A 19,562-nucleotide genomic window follows, 5' to 3' on the forward strand; every position below is an offset into this window, starting at 1 on the left:
ACTAAGGCTGTGTAACAAAAAAAAACAACACTTTCTGTGATCCTGTCATATTAGCTGTCTCTGTCAGTCATTTGCTTTTGTGTGTCTAAAATAACTATTCAAGCAGCAGTCTACTCTGCCTCCATTGTCAGGCTTCAACCCATTGATTTAAGGGTAGACGGAATGAGGCAAAATGGGTGAAAATGTACAGACCTGATGAGAAATGTGAGTTACAAGGAACAAAGGAACACCTGGAGAGAGGATGAGAGAGTGTGTGTGTGTGTGTGTGTGTGTGTGTGTGGGGGGGGGGGGGTTATGGGTGAGGAGCAGAGATGCATGAATGGGAGGGAAAGCTGGAGAGAGGCAAATGGAGGTCAGATGGAGCGTGAGGAGTTGGCATGTGATGGGTCATGCCCAGGTCTGATCCTATCAGTGTGTGCTGGCTGACAGGAGGGGTGCAAAGGGAGGTTAGACCCCCTCCTCACACACACTGTGATTTGGACAGGAAGCCCACAGATAGACAGACTACGATATCCCGTTAGGCCGTAGTGTCTTCCCTTGCGACCACCAGCCTTCACCCCCCTTCTCCCCCTCTCTTGATCTGCCCTCGCATACTAAATCCCTCTCTGAATTCAATCACACACACACACTCTCCATACTCCGCATCAGACATCTGCTGTTCCACCAGCAGGTAGTTGGCCTGGAGAAGGGCAGGAGTCACCAGGGAGCAAGTTCACGTGAAGGCTACTGGTTCACGCACTGACCAGAATCTCCTCTTCCCTCCACCACTGCTCTCTTTCTACTTTGTGGTTTCCCCACAGTTTTAAGGGTTTTGTTTATTTTGACACAGACATGAGAAAAACTGAAGAAAACAAGGAATGCAGTCTGTGTGGATGAGATAAAGAAATGCCAAAGGGCATGTAAAATCATTTGACCCCAAAATAAAGAATGAAATCAGAATGACAAAGCCTGTGATAAATTGGGAACAGAAACCAAAAGGAAATCTTGTTTGCTCATTTTTCATGGTTGAATTCATGATATTATACATATTTTCAGTCATGTTGACACTCTTAATCAATTTACACATCCTATGTTGAAGCATTTATGAGTCTGACACACTCCTCAATCTCTTAAGCATTTTCCATTTAATTCTCTACATTGTTGGAGCTCTTATGACTTAGTTAAATAATTTAAATATTTGATGTAAGAAATCAACTTTATTTATTGTTAGAACACTTGTCAGTAATTCATCGTCCTTAACGAGGTAAAATACATGAGAACAGTTTATATAGCACAAGTGTGTTTTCAGTAGGGAAGTGTTTGTGTTAAATGGTTTCAGTTCTGTTTTATCTGCCTTTTTTTTTTTTAAACTGTCAGTTGAACACAAGACGAAATCCTGGCAAGACATTCAGTATTGGATTCATGAAAAGAGCCGGAGCAGGTCATAAAGGTTGAGAGGAGTCACAGGACCCCTTTAGCTTTCATTTCTGGCTGTTGGAACACATTAGCCTGTTTTACTGTGACTTGAAGCTGCTGTAGTTGTATATGAGAGATGGCGAGTGTGCTTCTTCCGCACCAACAGACAGGCTGGCATCGGGGCACACGTCCAAGCCATACCAAGCTGACAGGCCGGCTGATTGACCGACTGTCTAGATGGCCGTTTGACTTGCCGGCCGGCTGCGTGGCATTGAATGCTGTTAGCAGAAGGGAAGCTGTAATTAAACTAAGGTTTCCTCCGGCTGGCTTAATCAAGCTCAATGCCTTGCTTATATTTTCAATGCCTGTAACTACGCCATTTCTTACATTACTGACCAGGCCTGGATATAGTCAGTGTCAGATTTAAGAAGAGCCTGTAACTGTATCCACTCCACTAATATTTTAACAATCGGGGTGCATAAAAGAAATGGGGAGTTTATTAGCGGTTGTTTTTTTGGTAGAATTAAAGAAAGTAGAAAATGAATGCAAAATGCATTGCTTTCTCTTGCTGTGGCATTCAACATGCACTTTGCCATTACTTACTTCTCCATTATTGCAAACAAGTTTCTTAAGAGTTGGCCTCCAAGGACGCAAGCTGCTCCAGGCCCAGAATTGATAGCTGGGCCACTGACAGCATGCTGGCCACCTAATATAGGCCATGAGGGAAGGAGAGACCAGGACATATACAAGCCAAGTACTGTCATCCTCCACTGCTGCCAGCCTATATGGACAGGGGACACTCGGGTGAAGTGGGTTTGAGATGAGAAGTGCTACGTCCTTATCCCACACACACTCTTATGGACTCTCTCATTCACACACACACGCACATACACAAGGAACTCGTCTCATCTCTTCTCAGCCTTGTCCCTGCTAATAACAAGCAACGTGACAGGACGTGTGTTTCCTCCTCACTGCTGGGAGCTCCTTCCTGGCTTCTGAACAAGCCAATTACCAGGGAACAAGCCTCTTCCCTGTAATACGGATGGCACTCCGCTTCGACGCAGCGCACACGCACGTGCACAGACACATACAATCAAGACACCTGTCAGGCTTCATGCAGGCAGATCTCCCATACCGACTCACAGGACTAGTGACAGCCCACAGCTATTAGCACGCCACTACTTTGAAGAGGCTTCACTTTCTTTTACTAGTTATTCCTCCTAATGTGCTTGCTCACATCGAATTCTCCGTCTGTGCGTTTGAGGCGTTAAGTGGGAGGAAAAGTGCTTTGGAGACAGGAATGGAGGGTTGGGTGTGTGAAGTGAGTGTGTGTGTGGTCAAAACAGCAGGAGTTTGACAGATATTGTCAGATTTCATATGAAATGATACAGTGCCACAAGGGATTCATTTGCTAATGGCACTTTTCACAGTACAGTGATGCTCATTCAACTTTCCGTACCACTAGGTCTCCTCGCTGTCACGCTGAAATGGTCAGTTATTGAAAGTTTGGACTTGTTTGTTTGTTGTTTGGACTTGTTTTTTTGAATCATGTAATTTCTTGCACGTAAATTTTCTCACAACCCCTTTGACCATGTGCTTTGACTCTACACAGTACTCAGAGCTCTGAAACAAGCCTGGAGAGCGAGAACATCCCCAGAGGTTTGAACAGAGTCAACGCGGCAGGTACGGAGCACACACGCACGCACGCACGCACGCACACTCTGCTGCTTGAAAATATAGCTGCACATTTGCAAGGAGTGGACTTTTAATGGACTGATGCACTGCACTAGGTCATCAGTAAAGAGGGACATGATAGCGCTGTCATCACTTTCAATTTAATGAAGAGCACATAATGTATGGAGAGAGTGATTGATTTGCATCGGAACACGCTTCCATCTAGTCAGCTATAAGGGCGACTTGGCTGCATAATTCCGCCTGTCGCGTATGTTCGGGGCAGAGTTTGGGCAGTATTACCACCTCTGTATTATGCCTCCTCCTCCACTTGTTGTATTCGAATTGAAATTCAACATTGTGCTCTTTGTTTGCTTTTTCCTCATGTCTTATTCACCTTTAAAAAAAAAAAAAAAAAAAAAGTAATAGATTAATAAATAAATGGCACGGACAGAAATAATGGCTTTCTCACACAAAACAATAACACATTTTAGTACGCAAAGTGCGCCTCAGATCTCCATTTTAGGGATATTAAATGCAGCAATTAGGGTAGCGCTGCAGATATACAGCGGCTGCACTGGTGGAACTTCCTGCAATTAGAGGCATGGCACTCTGTGTGAACTCTCGAAGGTGTCAGAGCTCATATCTCCCCCCTCCACCTGATCAGAAAGGCCTGGTGCCGTTGTGAAAGAAGGGTGCAGGGTAAAGGAGAGGGAGTGGGGGAGGGAGGGAGGGAAGGCTGAGGCAGGAGACTCGAGGCTGTTGGCATGTGTTGTTTTTCCACTACGTGATCTCTATACCGATGTGGTCGGCATTAATTTTTGATGAACCATCGGCACAGCATCCTCCCCTCTCGCCCTCTCATCCCATCCCACCGCAACCCTTTCTCCTCTCTCTCTCTCTCCCTTCCTCTCTTTCGCTTACAGGTTTTTTTTTACCCACATATGTAAGCTTGCTTTCTTATATGCTGCACTTTTTTGCTTTAGAACATCTGTCTCGCCTCCTGGAACCTCAGTATCTTTTGTCAGAGTAGCTGAGAGGGGTTGAGGGATTTGGGATGAACTTCTCTTTTTCAGTTTCTGTATTTGCTTCTGGAAGCTAGGCAGAGATTTCAATCTAAATCAGCCCGTGTATACTGTATGTAAGTTGTCACACAAGAATTGCTGTGTTTTTCATTGCTTAAACTATGTTTGCTTTTGGCTTCATGTCATCCTGAAACAAACTGTTGAAGCCATCATTCAAGAAGCATAGTTCATAGAGCTTATTGTTCTTGGGAATGTAAAGCTTCTCCAGGAAACTTCCAGCAATGAGAAATTCTTTTAAAAGAGTTAAAACATTTGTACTTTGATAGATGATGAAATTGTAATTCTTTTCTATCGAAATATATTTAACGCGGTCAGAAGTTACTCCTCCTAACCCATTAACCGGTTAAACTGATGAACATTCCCTTTGAGCTGAGTGGTACAACCCAACATTTTAGACCACAAGGTCCGTTAGTAGCTTCTTCTGGAGCTTTCGAATGCATCACACTGTCCTCCTCAGCAGCAGACGTTTGCCAAGTTGTCGTGCAGCAACATTTGTCATACTGTCAGCATTTTAAGGACGTCTCACTCGTGTGTTTCTAAACAATGATTTGTAGTGAACACTCCTACTGCACCTCTATGTGACATCAGTTAAGAAATGTTCATACCATAGTACAACAAAAAGCAGGCAAAAGATTTCTGTGAGTCTGGCTTTTACATTACATTTATTTACATTTACATTTGTTCACCTGGCAAATCGCTTTGTCTAGAGCAATGTACAATTCAAGCCACACTCTCTCCCTCTGTGTTTGTATCCTGTCTGCAGAGGGAAGGGCATCAAGGGGCTCTGTTGCTGCCCACTGTTTTTGTTTAACTGATTAAATGGAGTTATCCCACATTAAAATGTTCACCAGTGGAATTTTAAAATGATGCTCACTTACGTTAAGGCCAGTAAATTCTTTTGAGGCACAATGAAAGCTGCAGTAATCATGATTGGGGGGAATTAACGCATTGCCATTGCCAGCGATGGCTGTAGTCTTCAAATAGTTTTAAATATACCCAATAACTGGCACTGAATACTTTTCTAACACATTCCTCACAAATAGCATTGTTACAGGCTTCCAGCAGCTTTTTGGTCCAGGGATCGGCAGGCCAAGCGACACTTTACGGGAGTGTAGCAAGCAGACTGAGGGATATAAAGAGCAACACATACATTTAACTTTTCTATTAAAGTGTGAAACGGGGGATTTATAGAAAGGACAGGCCGATTTATCCTTTCCGTGCTTGTAAATGCTGAGCATGCAATTACCCCTATAATAGAGGCGTTGTGTCCAAATTGGAGCCATTAAAGTGATTTAACAGTGCGTGGATTGGCCATGGCATTTGCGAGGATGTGTACACACGGGGTGTAGTAGAATGGGTGTCTAATCACAGCGTTTTAGAGCCCGGTAATAGCAGAGCAGACCATGTAGAACACTGTCGTGCCACACAGTACAACTTACTCATTAGGGACTGTAGTTTGGGCAGGGGTCCACCCTCTGTTTGGGTGTTTCTGAATTCAGATTGGACATATTGGTTTGCCTCATTGATCTACTGCTTTCTGATGTTACATGTACAAAAACATGACTTCCACAGTGCAACACATACTGTATTATATAATATAAAACACACAGAATACAGAATAGTGGGTTATTGCACTGGATAGTGATATAAGCTGTAATTTTTCAGTAGTTTGTGTCTTAATGGTATCTGCCTTTTCTGCTGAACAGTTGCAGAGGTGATTTGAATTCATGGCAGGTCCATTTTCTTTGTCTGAAAGTTCCTTACTTTAGTGATTTCAGTCATTCGTTTTAGCATTTAGGTTGTTGGACAAATAATTCCAGGTTACGAAGCAAGACATTACTGTTTAATCACAATACATTTACTGAACTGACATGATTTATGGAGTTGCATATCAAAATTACTCCACCTGACGAAAGTAAGACTTGCAATCAAGTGCTTGTTTTTTTTTAGAATTCGTTGAGCAAATAAGTGACCGTTCTTTTTTAAATATAATGACTTTTTAGTCTCTTTTAGTTGACAGCATTATTCCATTACACTTCCTCAACAGCCCAATCACGGACAAGTAAAATATTATTTTTATATATATCTGTAAGGTCAACTATGTGGTTTAACAAAAAAATTTTTATATTTTGGCAGCGTTGTGTGGTGTGACAGAACTACAACATCTATCTAATCTAATGCAGAGTCTTTGTAGAGGTTTGTGCAGTAACATTTATAACTGAAATGTGCAGAGAAATATAATATTCTGTATGTACCTGTGTATCTTGAAATTGTGTCTGAATTGCACATAATCAGATCTAGAAAATGTGTCCATTTCAAAACTTTTAACCTCCCACAGTTTGTTAGGTTTTGCATCAAAACATCCTCTATTTGATAAACAGATTTTTTTCCGGTGTGCTCTGCAACCTCTTAACTACCGGTGGATGGCATATAATGCATCTTCTCCATCCTCAAAGACACCTCCTGGAAGAAAAGAATTCTTCAATATGAATAGGATCCAGCATTTTCAATACTCCCCTTATGTGCTTTGAAATGCAGGAAACCATTTCAGTCTCTCCTCCACCGCTTCTTCTTCTTTCTTGCCCCGTTTCCTCCCTCCCCTCTCCTTCTCCACCTCTTTTTGCCCCAGTCTGTGGTCTTTGCAGGCTGGAGTGGAGCCCCTGTACAGGCGTGGCATCCTGGGGAGAGCTAGTAAAGCATTTATTACGGGCTTTGCAGTTCTGTATTATACTGGCAAGCACAGAGCCACTCATGCTTGGCCTTTAACTTCCCTCTGAAGTTCAGCCATACATGAAAAGAGGGGGCTCTGGCCCCCTAATATATTCCTGGTTTAATATTGTATCAAGAAAAAGTGAGGGACGGGGTAAAGATGAGAAAAAAAGGAAGAGGGGAGAAGAAAATTGTGTTTAAAAATGTAAATGGAATTCTTTTTCCAAGCCTGTTCAATGGTAGTTTGCTGATTAAATATCACGTGGTGACAGTTGCAATGCCCAGCGGAGCTTTTGAACCCTGGATCTGTGAAGAATCCTTTTGGAGGCTTTGTGCGTGGGCTGTCTACCATAACTTCCACTCAAGTAACAATATAGGGATGAGCGGACAGGAAGCAAGACTTTCTCACCACTATATTCATTCACTCACTCGCAGACTGCCCCGATGTTAACTTTGTTGGGCTCGGGTTGTAAGTGGAAAATCTCTGTCTATAAAAGAGGAAAAGAGCGAGGCAAATTAGCCCAACTCTCCATCTTTAATTTTTTTTCCTCCCATTTTTTTCCCTTGAAAGATCTCCCCCCTTTTTTCTCATCACTTCTTTAATCGCATCCTCATTGGCGGGTCGTACCTTTTTTAGGTCAGGCTTTTTTTCTTTTGGTGTTTGGGGACATTTCTGTGGTATTCTATTGGTGTGTTCACCATATGGAGAGGGACAATGGGCAGGACATCGGGCACACCCTAATTTTGGATTTCTCTCTTCTCTTCCGCCTCCTCTCTCTTTTGGGTGTGTTTGTCCGATGTGTGTGTCCTGGTTGAAGGAGAGACCCTCCTCCACAGAGCTTGCAAGAGGAACCAAGTGGAAACGGTGCTTCAGATCCTGGCGCTTCCTGGCACGGACGTCAACATTAAAGGTAAGACTTTCTCGCTTTCCCTTTTCTTGTAACCTCAGTCTCACCGTCATCTCCCTTCACTCCCACTGTTTGCTCGCGTGTTTCGTAGAGCGATTAACATTGGAGAAAAAAAAAGAGGAGAGAAGAAATTGGAGTGCGTGTGCGTCATCCATGAGGTTAACCTTTAGCTAAAATGTAAAGGGTGTGTCTAGAAAGAGCGGGATGGATTTGGAGACTCAGATTTATAGCTTTACGGTGACTTTGCTAAGTGAATTAAATGCCTTTTGATATTTCAGTGTGACTTTCTTTTGTCCCTTTTAGGTCAAATATAATGACTTGCCCTCCTTTTATGGAAATGTTGTGCTGTTTCAAAGGTTTCTCCAATTTTGTATTCACGCTTTAATAGCAGCTTATATTAACTTGTATCTCAGTAGGGGGCAAATGCAAGAGGTGATGTCCAAAATGTGATCAGGCAGAACTATGTACAAAATGGTAAAAATACCGCTGTCACCTTGCAGTTGTCTCCCAAAAGGAGGCCCGTGGAAACTGAGGCATAACATTTTTGGTTGGAGTCCTCTCTTGTTAGATAAAACAGATCTATGTTATGATGTTCTCCAAATGGTCTATTTTTTCTTCGTTAAGACTTGTCTAACAATGACCGTTCAAATTTTGGAACAAATGCTGTAAAATAAGATGGACTGTTTTAATGTTTCTTGGAAATGCAGATTTTTGAATAATTAGATAAGCATACGTAGACGGTGGTTAGTAACGGATTTGTAACTCCCAAACGAATTTTAAACTGTCCAACGGCACATGCATAATAGCTAATCAGTCCTTAGCAGCCTTAGTTCAATCATGTTATTGTCCTTTGTCTTGCCAATGGAAAAGACTTTAGTCGTTTTTTTAGTCGTCATAAAAAAAATGGGATGACTTCCATGCAAAGCGTCGAGTTGTGTATATGGCACTTACAGTATTGAGTTCAATGACTTTGCAAGGTGTCTTGTCAATTTCCAATTCTCTCTCCCAATTTTAGCAGAGTTCCTTCAATTAGCCCCTGCGAGCTTATTTGCTAGGTGAGTTGTTAGCTGTCAGTGCTCAGAGCTAACAACAGCTTAGCTTCAAGCTGTGGCTCCCACCACAATAAGTTTCCAATCATACCATAGACTTTATAAAACCTGGACACAGGGTCCGTGACGTCACCCATAGGTTTCTGAAGAGCGGGTGTCTCTGGCCGTCGCCATCTTGGCAGTGCCTGACTCTGACTAATCCAAAAATGGGCAAAGAGTTGGACTTGAGGCAGGCCAAATGAATCCTGGTTTGTGAACCACCTAGCGGCTAGCCACTTGAGAGGGCATTCACATGTAACTCAAAGCAGCCATGTCCTTAATAATGCATAACTTTAAGCCTTAATAGAACTTAAACAGGAAAGTTATATAAAAATTCACCCACTGCACAATTGTCATGAATTATAGCAATAGAGATCAAAAATGTTGTTTATACCAGGCTGTAAACATGTTTATTTCCGCTGTAAAGCTGGGTATTTTAACATGGGAGTCTATGGAGATTGACTCGCGCTCCAGTCAAAGGGTAAAACTGTCCAATACCATACTTTGGGAGATGTACATATCTATTCAACTGCTTTTATGTTCAAAATTCTTTACAAAAATTCACACTTCAGTTACTATTTTTCATGTAAATTCTTTAAATACCAGAGATCTTTTAAAAGATGGATTTTAGAGAAGATATTTAACCTTAAATCTTAGCCTTACCAGATTACAGATTTTATTGTATTTCTCCAACTTTCCTATTAACTAAGCATTGTTTGTATGCTTGTTTCTGTGTTTGGGTTGTTGACCATGTAGACCATGCAGGCTGGACACCTCTGCATGAGGCATGCAACCATGGCAGCACTTCGTGTGTGGAGGCTTTGCTACATCACCACCCTGCCCCTGTGCTCAATAACCAGGTGGGTGGAGTCAGTCCCTTGCATGATGCCCTGCTGAACGGACACATGGACATCGCCAAAATGCTACTGGAGCATGCAGGTGGGTGAACTTCACCAATACACCCAGAGGAAATGATATAAAAATCCCAGAAATCTCTTTATGTAAATCTTTATAAAATTTTATTTTACCTTTTAGTCAGATAAGTCAATTGAGAACCAATTCTCATTTACGGTCTTGCCAAGAAGCAGCTACAGAACGCATTTCAATACAAGACATTAAAAGCATAGATACAGCTAGTGCAAGAAAATAATATTAGACAAAACTAAAACATCACAATATAAACAGTACTTAGAACAACTGAGAGTAGGTGCAGTGATCAAAAACTGTAAGGGTTATTGAAGGAGGGTAACCGAATGAAGGTGTGGAGCATCATTTGGAACTTGTTGTAGTCACTTGAAGCAGCACACTGGAATAAGTAACGGTCAAAGGAGATGCACAATGACGATACTAATGAATTTGCAAAAAAGTAAATTGCGGTTACTGTAGGAGATATTGAGAAGTGACTTGAGATATGGAGGTGTTGCCAATGATAGTTTTTTAAATTAACTCGTACCGTGTCTCCTGGTATGGAGCTTACATACAATAATATGTGGGAAATGGTCATAAATGGATTATTATGAAAATTAACACCTATGTGTATCCAGGTGCATATTTATTAGGTTAGGCTATTGCTTTTAATGTGGTTTGGCCAATCAGAAAAGCCGTTTTATTATTTTCAGGTTAGTTCTGTATGTAGTATCTTTTCAAGTTCAATATGTGACACTGATATTGGTCTTGGTGCTTTAATGGGAAGTACCATTACGCAGGGAGGTTTAATTAAAAATTGCTACACTGTTTGTTACATGTTTATGTTTTCTAATTGGATGGGATATACTCAGCTGTTTTCATATGTTTTCCTGTAATCCGTCTTCCTTGAAACAATCCATTAAACCAAATGGCCCCCGTCACATTGATGGAATCATATAATGTTAAAATAAAACACCTTTAACTTGTCTAGCCAGTAGGCTGCCAAGAGAGCTAATCTGTAGAATTAGCCATTAAGCTAATGATTTACTGCAGTGGTGGGCTGCATGTCACTGCTGCCGTAGCCAAGACAAGCTTTCTATTTAATGTAGCCAACAAATGTAGCGGAGCTTACTGACAGATTGAATGGCGCTTTCGACCTTATTAGCAGGGCCAGTTTTATCTTAACTAGCCTCCTGGTAGACTGAGGGACCTGTTGATGGTGGGGCTTTTAAAAGGGCACTCCACCAATTTAACACATCAAGTTCAGTTTATCCATCATAGAAATTATTATTCATATACTATTCAGCCTGTAAAGCTCCCTTCGGAGCCACAGAAGTCATTATACAGGTGCTTTCACAAAGTCTGAAAAATAATCCTGATTTCATCATAAGGGTTTTTTTCAGTTTGGGTTTGAAAACTAAAATTTTTCACCAAAGGCCCAGGATGCAAACTTGGAGGTTGAAAGACATGGGCATTTACCTGCCATGGAGGATCTAACCAAAGATGCTATTAATTGGTATTATGGGAAATGTGGGTTTTTTGGGTCTTACATAAGATTAAAAGTTATTCTTTTCTCTGGACGCCTTTAATGTTTACACTTGGGTTGTATACAAATTTTTTTGTATTATCTGAGGGTATTTATATTGGTAGTGTTTGAGATAAGCTGCAAATGATAAATATATTAGAATAGGTATCCATGGTTACCTACAGTACCTAAAGAATTATGGGCTGCCCAAGACAAACAGAATTGGTACTGGACCCCAGAGGCCGTAGCAGTTGTGTGCTTCTTTGCTGTTTGAATTCTAGATCATCTACCTATACCATCTCTCTCGCTCTCTCTCTGCCCCCACTGCTTGTCTTCATAATCCTCATGCAACCCTGCACTGCAGTTTCTGTCCTAACAGATTACAGCATCACCTCATAAGATGTCTGTTAATGTCTTTTTGACGAGATTAGAGGAGTCAGGATCCGCCGCTTGCAAAACTCACATGCAGGTTTTTGTGGAAATGTGTCACAACACACGTATTTTGTGTGTCTGCATGTTTGTGTGCCACATACAGTCTGAGCTCTGGAGGGTTGAAGTGAGCGTGACGGGTGTCAGAGCTGGGTGTGTGTGTGTGTGTGTGTGTGTGTGTGTGTGTGTGTGTGTGTGTGTGTGTGTGTGTGTTTTCGGGGAGTATGGGGAGGGGTGCCATTTACCAGCACTGAACGAGCCTCCCTTGTAACATACCTCTGCCTCTGCTCACTTCTCGGTTTGACTAATTATAGTTAATTTGATTCGACTTTCCCATTAACACATGTACATATTCTGTCCTCAAAAAATAAATTAGACTGGGATTGTTTGGTCCCGGAGAGGAAACAAGAGAGCGCTCCCCTTATTTTTTTTTTTTTCTCCCTTCGTCAGTAACATGAGGGAGAGCAAATTAAAAGAGGTCAGAGGAAGAAGCAGCTATCTGTATCTGTAAAATTAGAAGAGAGAAAGTGTGTATGTGCGCAGCAGACGTCTGGCCTGCTGTCTAGGCCAGGTCTCTTCGCAGGGACCGAGCAGAACAACACGAAGGAGAATACTCCCCATCAGAAACACCTGCAGGCATATACATTATACTTCTTTTTCTCACTCGCTCTCTCCTGACTGTTTGCTATTTCCTCACACCTTGATGGCGGGTTGTCTAAAGACTACAGCAGGGAGCTGGTGAGGAGGTGGTCCTCTTGACTTCAGGCTATACTGTCTCTCTTGGTCTGTTTTCCATGATCTCCATCTGGTTGCCATGGACACCATCGATAGGCCTGGCATTTTTTCGATCTTTAAGTCCAGGCTGTTAAATGTGGAAAGTTTTGGCTTTGGGGCTACATTATGTTTAGTTATCATAACCATCTCTATGTTGTTGTTCATTCCAGTTTTTACTCCAAGCTTGAGCAGGACTTTTGTGCTTGTGGCTGCATTTCTAACACCCATACATCAGACTACTTTTTAAATTGTGAGAGACTCGCTGCACTGTCCCTTGATACAAAAGCAGGCCAGTGGGCCAGATGCATTTCCATTCCTCTGTCTCTTTATTTATTGTATTCCTGTGTTTTATTCTTCTGAGTGCCTGCTACGTCTCCTGAAACAATATTTTTCATTGAGGCATTCACCCTGCTGTCCTAGTTGTTTCTAACCGACAGGCTCAACCTAGCTGCCAAGGTTTTGGTGGGCCAGAGAGGGCAACACTGACACTGGCACACCAACAAAGCCTTTATTTGGGAGTGATCTCACCCCTTTGTAAGCCTGTCTGCTTGGAGGCCTGGGCTCCGTGTGTATGTGTGTGTGTGCGCGTGCACATTTTTAGGGGTGAATTGTAGGGGGGGAGGAATGGATGGATCCCACCCCTTACCCTCTCTACCTCAGTCCCTTAAGGCTTATGGAGCTGGCAAGGAAAGGATGCCATGGCTGAGGGCAAGGCTGACTCTGCTCTCTTCCCCTCCTCATCCCATTGCCCAAGGCCGCCCCACATGACCCTGTTTGTGTGTATGTGTGTGCTCGGGTTGTTTTTACATCTTAAGGTCCTTGGCTATATATTTCGGTGAATGTGTATGCATGCAAAAATATTTTCTTGAGTCTGAAATGCTGTAATGGCTGTATGCTGGCTTGCAATTAAGTGTGTGTGTGTGTGTGTGTGTGTTTTTGCTGATGCTCCCTGTGCTCCCCTTCCTCAGCTGGTAGGAGTGTTTAAATTGTGCAGGGTGGCCAGTGCAGCCGGTACCCCTGATTGGAATGGAAAATGACCCGGAGCCTTTTACTGTGCAGTTCAGGCCTGGCACATATATACACAACCACAAACACACACACACACACACACACACACACACACACACACACACACACACATAGAGAGAGAGGAGGCGTGTCAGCGAGCAAAGGGGGTGGAGAAATAAAGAATAGAGCCTTTAAGGCTGTCACCACTCTGCCCTGTGAGCGTAATCGCTGATGGCGTCCCCTTAATAAAGCCCACCGTGTTAGTAAGCACAGCTAGTCCACCTCAACTTGTAAACACATTCTCTCTCTCACTCACTCACTCACACTCACACACACACACACACAGTCTAATTTAGACGCTTGGATGGGAGAAGTTATAGGAGCAGAAAGAATTGTTCAGGTATGTGTAAAAGTGTTGCTGTAGTTTCTCTTTTGTCTAATTGTTTGGTATGAGTCAAGTTCAAGGAAGGCAAGAGAGGTTGCCACATGACTGCCTCTTCAATTTCTCTTTGGATTTTTTTGTGTATCTCTTGTACGCACACACACACACAACACACACACATGGTTAATGCACAGCATCCCGTGGTCCCTGCAGATCTTAATGTGAACAAGTGTTTGTGGAGCAGAAAGATGTCATTTGCTCAGTGGCACAGGAAAACACACAGTCCCCTCGGACCGCCGTAGTCAGTCATGGTTTGTCTCTGTCTGTTTGTCTATCTCTGTCATAGATACACACACACACACACACACACACACACACACACACACACACACCACACACACACACACACACACACACACACACACACACACACACACACACACACACACACACACACACACACACACACACACGTAGTGCTTTAGACACACTTGGGCCTCTTCACTGTCAACACGGTAAAGAAAGTTCATTCTGCTCAGCACTTATTTCCCTGTGGGTCCTGAACTGGCAACTGCGAGGAGATGAGCACTCCTACTATTAGAGGTGAGGCTGTGTTCGGAGCCCTCGGCTTCACTTGGGTGTGTTGATGTTTCAACTGCATGTTTCTCCAGGCTGTGTTTCAAGGACTTCCCTTAGTGGGAATTTTTGACTTGGTTCTTCTTCTTTCTCCCTCTCTTCCTGCCTGTCTCTCGCTATCCACCCCCCAAACCTTTCTTTCTGTGTTTTGGGGTGGTTGCCAGGATTAAGTCTGGAGTTCTATCCAACATTTTCCCTGGTTGTTCCTCAACCTCCTATTCCAAGTGGAGGGAGAGACCCCTTTTCAGATAAAACCCTATGTGTGTTTGTGTGTGTGTTTTATATAGATGAGAGCCAGAGAGGATTGAACGAGGTGATGATGATTTTGACATGTTTACCACAGGTTTCTTGCATGCATGTTACTTATGCCCAGCACCACCTTTACAGTTTTCAAAAACACACATGTTGCCCTTTTTCTCATTTTTAAACAGCTGCAGCATTTAGTGAGCATGAAGGCCACAGGGAGCTAGCTTCAGCGAAAGGGGAAGGGAAGAGGCCAAGGAACATTAAACCATTAAAAAAAAATAAAAATGTTGCTGTCCTCTTTCATCAGCAAGGTTCTACTGCAGTTTAGTCATATTTTTATTTGTAAGGACTGCATAATAATCCAGAGTGGTGAATTTGTAAGTATCCGTCCACAAAGCAGAGTTTCAAGGTTTAGTTCATTTCTTTTGTTCGCTTGCAGGCTGATTTTAAAAGAAAACCAACATGGTCACAGGCCAGAGATAGTTTTGTGTTGTTGGCCATGAAGATAGCTCTCTGTGTCTGCGCTCCAGCCCTGAACTTAAATCATGCACACCACAAGAACCAAATGGCTGCACTCTTTTCTTTCCTCCCCTTAAATTAAAACAATAGAAATTCTGGAAGGAATTGAATAGTAGATTGAAATGTCGATTGGAAATGCAGGTAAGAGAAAGTTTTTGACATATTTGAAATTCATTAGCAAGAAGTCAACAATGGGTGTTGAAAGTCAACAGCGGTTGGGCCATATTGTCAAAAAGTGTAAATGAAGACATTCAACAGCAGTTTAAGTGTGTTTGCTTGATTCATTCTGTCGATGAGAAGCTAATCCTTGCTGTACTTTGGAACAGCAGCGAGGATGTTGTGTACAGGGGAAGTAGTTATTACTTCCAAAGGAATGTTAAGTGAGTCTTAATTTCCCAAGTTTAACTGCCATCACAATGTCAATAGTGTTACTGCTGCCAAAACTGCGTGTAAAGTGTATTAGACATTTATATGATTGTCATATAACTGTCAACTGACATAATAATCATAATAATCATGTTAACACAACTCGAGAGAATTTTTTTTCGAAAGATTACTTGCTTCTTGACTCCGTCCTATTCAATTTAACCAAAACTTTCTCAGTTATAAGTCTGCCTTATGACATCATATCACAATTTAAAATGGCTGTTGCCCTCAGTAACCTGTGTGAGGAGAGCGAGAGAGAATGAGACTTTTTTTGCCTCAAGGTTTTTCACTAAACTGTGTGTATCAGGACACAAAAACCAGGAGAAAACTGAATCAAAGGATTGATTCATCCGATTTACCAAAAATGTTCTCAATTACTTCTGTGGCATCTATCCCTTGAAGGAATATTCCCTGTGAAAGCTATTGACGGTGTGTTTTGTGGGTTATTTAAAGTCACAGGGACTTTGCTTTTGACAGAAGAGGTCTTTGATCCCCTGGCTTTTCATATAGCATCACTAGTAGGTCAAAATTTTCATTTGTCCCATCATCCCAATATCTACCAAATGGATGCCCCTTGCAAAACGTACCCTCATCAGCCTCAACTGCACTTTGTGTTTAGTGCTATTTAGCAAATGTTAGCATGCTAAACTAACATTTGCATGGTAACCATTATACATGGTAAACATCAGCATGTTAACATTGTCACTGTGAGCATCTCAGCATGCTGACATTTAACTCAAAGCACCACTGTGCCTAAACAGAGCAGCATTTAACTCCTGGTTTTGTTACTAAACCAACACCTCACCATGTGCACATGCTCATGTGCACAAAACTCATTTCTTTGCATGTTACCTTTGCACAATGCGTGTTGCACTGGACTAGTCTTTGCCAACAAATACAAGCAGAGGGATGGTGATGGAGCAGTGGATAAAGATGCATGCCACTGTGACACGTCCACCAATGTGTCCCTGAGCAAGACACTTAACCTCTAGTTGCTCCAGAGGTGTGCGACCTCTGACTTAAATAGCAGTTGTAATTCGCTTTGGATAAATGAATAAATGTAAATATAATTAAATTTGTTTTAAATGATTGTGCCCACGTGTACTGCATGTCTTTATCGCACCCCAGTCTTTTGTGTTCATGGAGTATTATTTTCTATTTGGTGTACTGTGTGAGTTGTGAGCACAACCTCCAAATAGTTTGACTGACTAAATGACGCATGTGCGTGTTAATGGTATTAAAGGAAGGTTTATTTGCTTGGACATGATGATTTGGTGTATGGCATTTTTAGAGGTACAGCTCATCGCAGTGATTAGCCTTTTCTTATTCAAGAGACCAGTTAAGTGTTCATTTAGGGCTCCACTTTGATTATTTAAGATGCTTATCGCCCACCGCAGATCAGCATCCTGTAAATCAGAATATATCTGATGCCTCCTCTCAGTAGAGGTGTAGGAGTGGCAGGGGATTAGACAAAGCTAGCAGTTGGTGTCCATCCTTTTATATCCTACCTTAGCGGCCTAACCTCCTCCTCCTAAAGGCAATGATCTGACTGTAATCCGTGCCGGACCAGGTTGTGTTTGGAACACGTTGATCACGCACAACCTGTTAACTTGCCGCTCACCTGTGACTGAGAGGACAGAGCCTGTTAAATGACTATAGCAGAGGAAACCTAGTACTGCTCCCGTCCCCTAATATTGGTATACGGAAAATATTGACCCGACTGCTTCACATGTAACCTCCACAGGCTTTCCCATCCATGTTTTTCATATTCTGAATATCAAGGTTGTAAAAGGGGGAAGAAAATATCACTGAGTGTTCTGTTGCTAAAGCAGAGAGGGATTGTAGCATATTCACATGTCTGGCTGGTCTGTCTTTTCCCTCCATCTGATGCCTCCGCTGGCTGCTTTGGTGCTTCACTCAGTTGGCCTTGTTGTTTTTGCTGTGGTTTCTAGTCGCTAGCTAGCAGCTCCCTGTGGATTTGTGATGCCGTGCCCCTGGCTGCAGTTCACACACTCACCCTGCCTCTCTTATTCAGGCAGCGAGGGGGGGAAGAGAGAGAGAGAAAGAGAGAGGATGTTTACCATGCTGTGGAGCTGCCTGCTTCTCAGCTTGTCTGCCTCAGCACCAGCCTCCGACCAGAGACCGGGAGATAGAGATAGAGAGAGAGAGAGACATAGGGGGAGGGAGCACTGCATCTCTCTTACATCCCTCCCTCCCTCCTTTTGCGCCAGTTCCCCCCCCCCCCCCCCCCCCCTGCTTTTATATTTCTTGTCTTCGCCTGCCCTCTAAAGGCCAAAGGGCTTTGCGCTCTGTGTGTGTGTGTGTGTGTGTGTCTGTAGCAGTTACACTGCATCAGGCAGTGGCTTTTGCTCGGCATGTGAATTTCCTCCCTCAGCTGTAGCTTCAGAGCTAAGGTCTTAGCGGGGCATTTGCAAATTCGTGTACACCCACATACACATAAAGGATGGTGTAATTACCCTCTGCTCTCATGTAATCCCCTAGGTGTTGTATTTATCTCCACTGCAGCATATCTGACACCCAGCGCCAATACCTGGATTCACTTCAGTCAGGGTCCCTGCACCAAAACCATTCCTCATCCTCTAGTCGTGTGTGTGTGTGTGTGTGTGTGTGTGTCACATGATGCTATTGTATGCTTCTATTAGAAAATATGTAATTCAGCACTAGCTCTGGCTGTTGACGTCTGTATTAAGTGCGGTTGAGATGTGTGCGTTTTATATCCCAAGATGGATAATAAGCAATAACTCAGTCTCTTGTCCAGTGGGAGAAACACACATACTACAGGCAGGTAGGAAAAGAAATGTAAAATCCTAGAAAAGCAAAAGACACACTGCTTCAAGTAAAAAAAAAAAAAGCGAGGAAGTCAAGCTGGCAAAGATGCAAATGCGACAAACAGCAGACAGCGGTACACACTGTTGGCTTTCAAGCAGACAGATCAACAATCAAACACGCAGCCATACAGTCAGCTGTATAAGGCTTTCAGGCAAGCTAAGCCCAGGGCCGTGCTGCAGGGGCCCTCTCCTCCCCACACCAGTGACATTCTTCTGGCTGGCTGAAGAGACAGTTGTAGGTTGGATTGGCGTAAAAGCACTGGAGCAGCTTCCTGTTAGTTCAGTTTGGGTGGAATTCTTGTTTCAGATAGTTCTAAAGTCATTTCCGAATTTCATAAGAGCAGAGTAAAAGGGAAGTCTTTCGGTGGGACACTGTGCAGTTATAACACAAGATTTCTATTGTTTGACGATACGGTTATTGGGAATCTGACTTGTGGTGTTAAGTGCTGCTATGTCTGGTTTCCCTATTTCTGTTATAATCCTTTACATGCTGAGTTTCATCTTATTTAAGTGGTTGAATTCATGCATTTCAAGAGTATGTAAAGACATTTCTACATTTAGTTAATTCCATGCATGTACAAGTATTTTTAATTTGACACTTGCTCTTATTTTTGTTCATTTTTGAATTCTCTATATTCTGTAACCGTTTAAATGTCCTTGTGCCAGCTGAAGAAAAGAACTGCTGCCATAATTTTTGGCAAAAGGAGAGGTTTTAAGTAGGGGTCCTTTTCTCCATGTTTGGTTAAAAACACTCCACAGAGTGCTTGGGTTCGTGGCCCACGCTTAGAGGCCCCTTGCAAAACTCAGTCCAAGGTCCTCTCAAACCGTAGCACAGAGAAGGACGCATTGTGAAGAAAAATGGCCTCTCTTTTTTAGAACCTATCCAGAAGGGACGGAGATGGATCCATTTTCCAGCAGACATGATGTTCTGTGTCTGTGTGGGGTACTATAGTAGTGGTTTAAAAAAAAAAACACACATTCTGGTGGACCTGAACCCCTCTGTGTG

General features: G+C 42.7%; 1 protein-coding gene across 1 annotated transcript in view; it reads left to right on the top strand.

Annotated features, from left to right (window-relative positions):
* The window catches only part of slf1 (SMC5-SMC6 complex localization factor 1), a 30,210-nt gene that overhangs the window by 7,957 nt on the left and 2,691 nt on the right, over nucleotides 1–19,562 (top strand). Inside the window, exons 15-17 of the mRNA XM_038703640.1 lie at nucleotides 3,008–3,078; nucleotides 7,679–7,771; nucleotides 9,613–9,795. Of these exons, the coding sequence (XP_038559568.1) occupies nucleotides 3,008–3,078; nucleotides 7,679–7,771; nucleotides 9,613–9,795 (347 nt within the window). The remainder of the gene's footprint in view (nucleotides 1–3,007; nucleotides 3,079–7,678; nucleotides 7,772–9,612; nucleotides 9,796–19,562) is intronic.

Source organism: Micropterus salmoides, unplaced genomic scaffold, assembly GCF_014851395.1.
Source record: "Micropterus salmoides isolate LMB-PRFRI ecotype aquatic unplaced genomic scaffold, ASM1485139v1 Ms_hic_scaffold_7, whole genome shotgun sequence".
Lineage (NCBI taxonomy): Eukaryota > Metazoa > Chordata > Actinopteri > Centrarchiformes > Centrarchidae > Micropterus > Micropterus salmoides.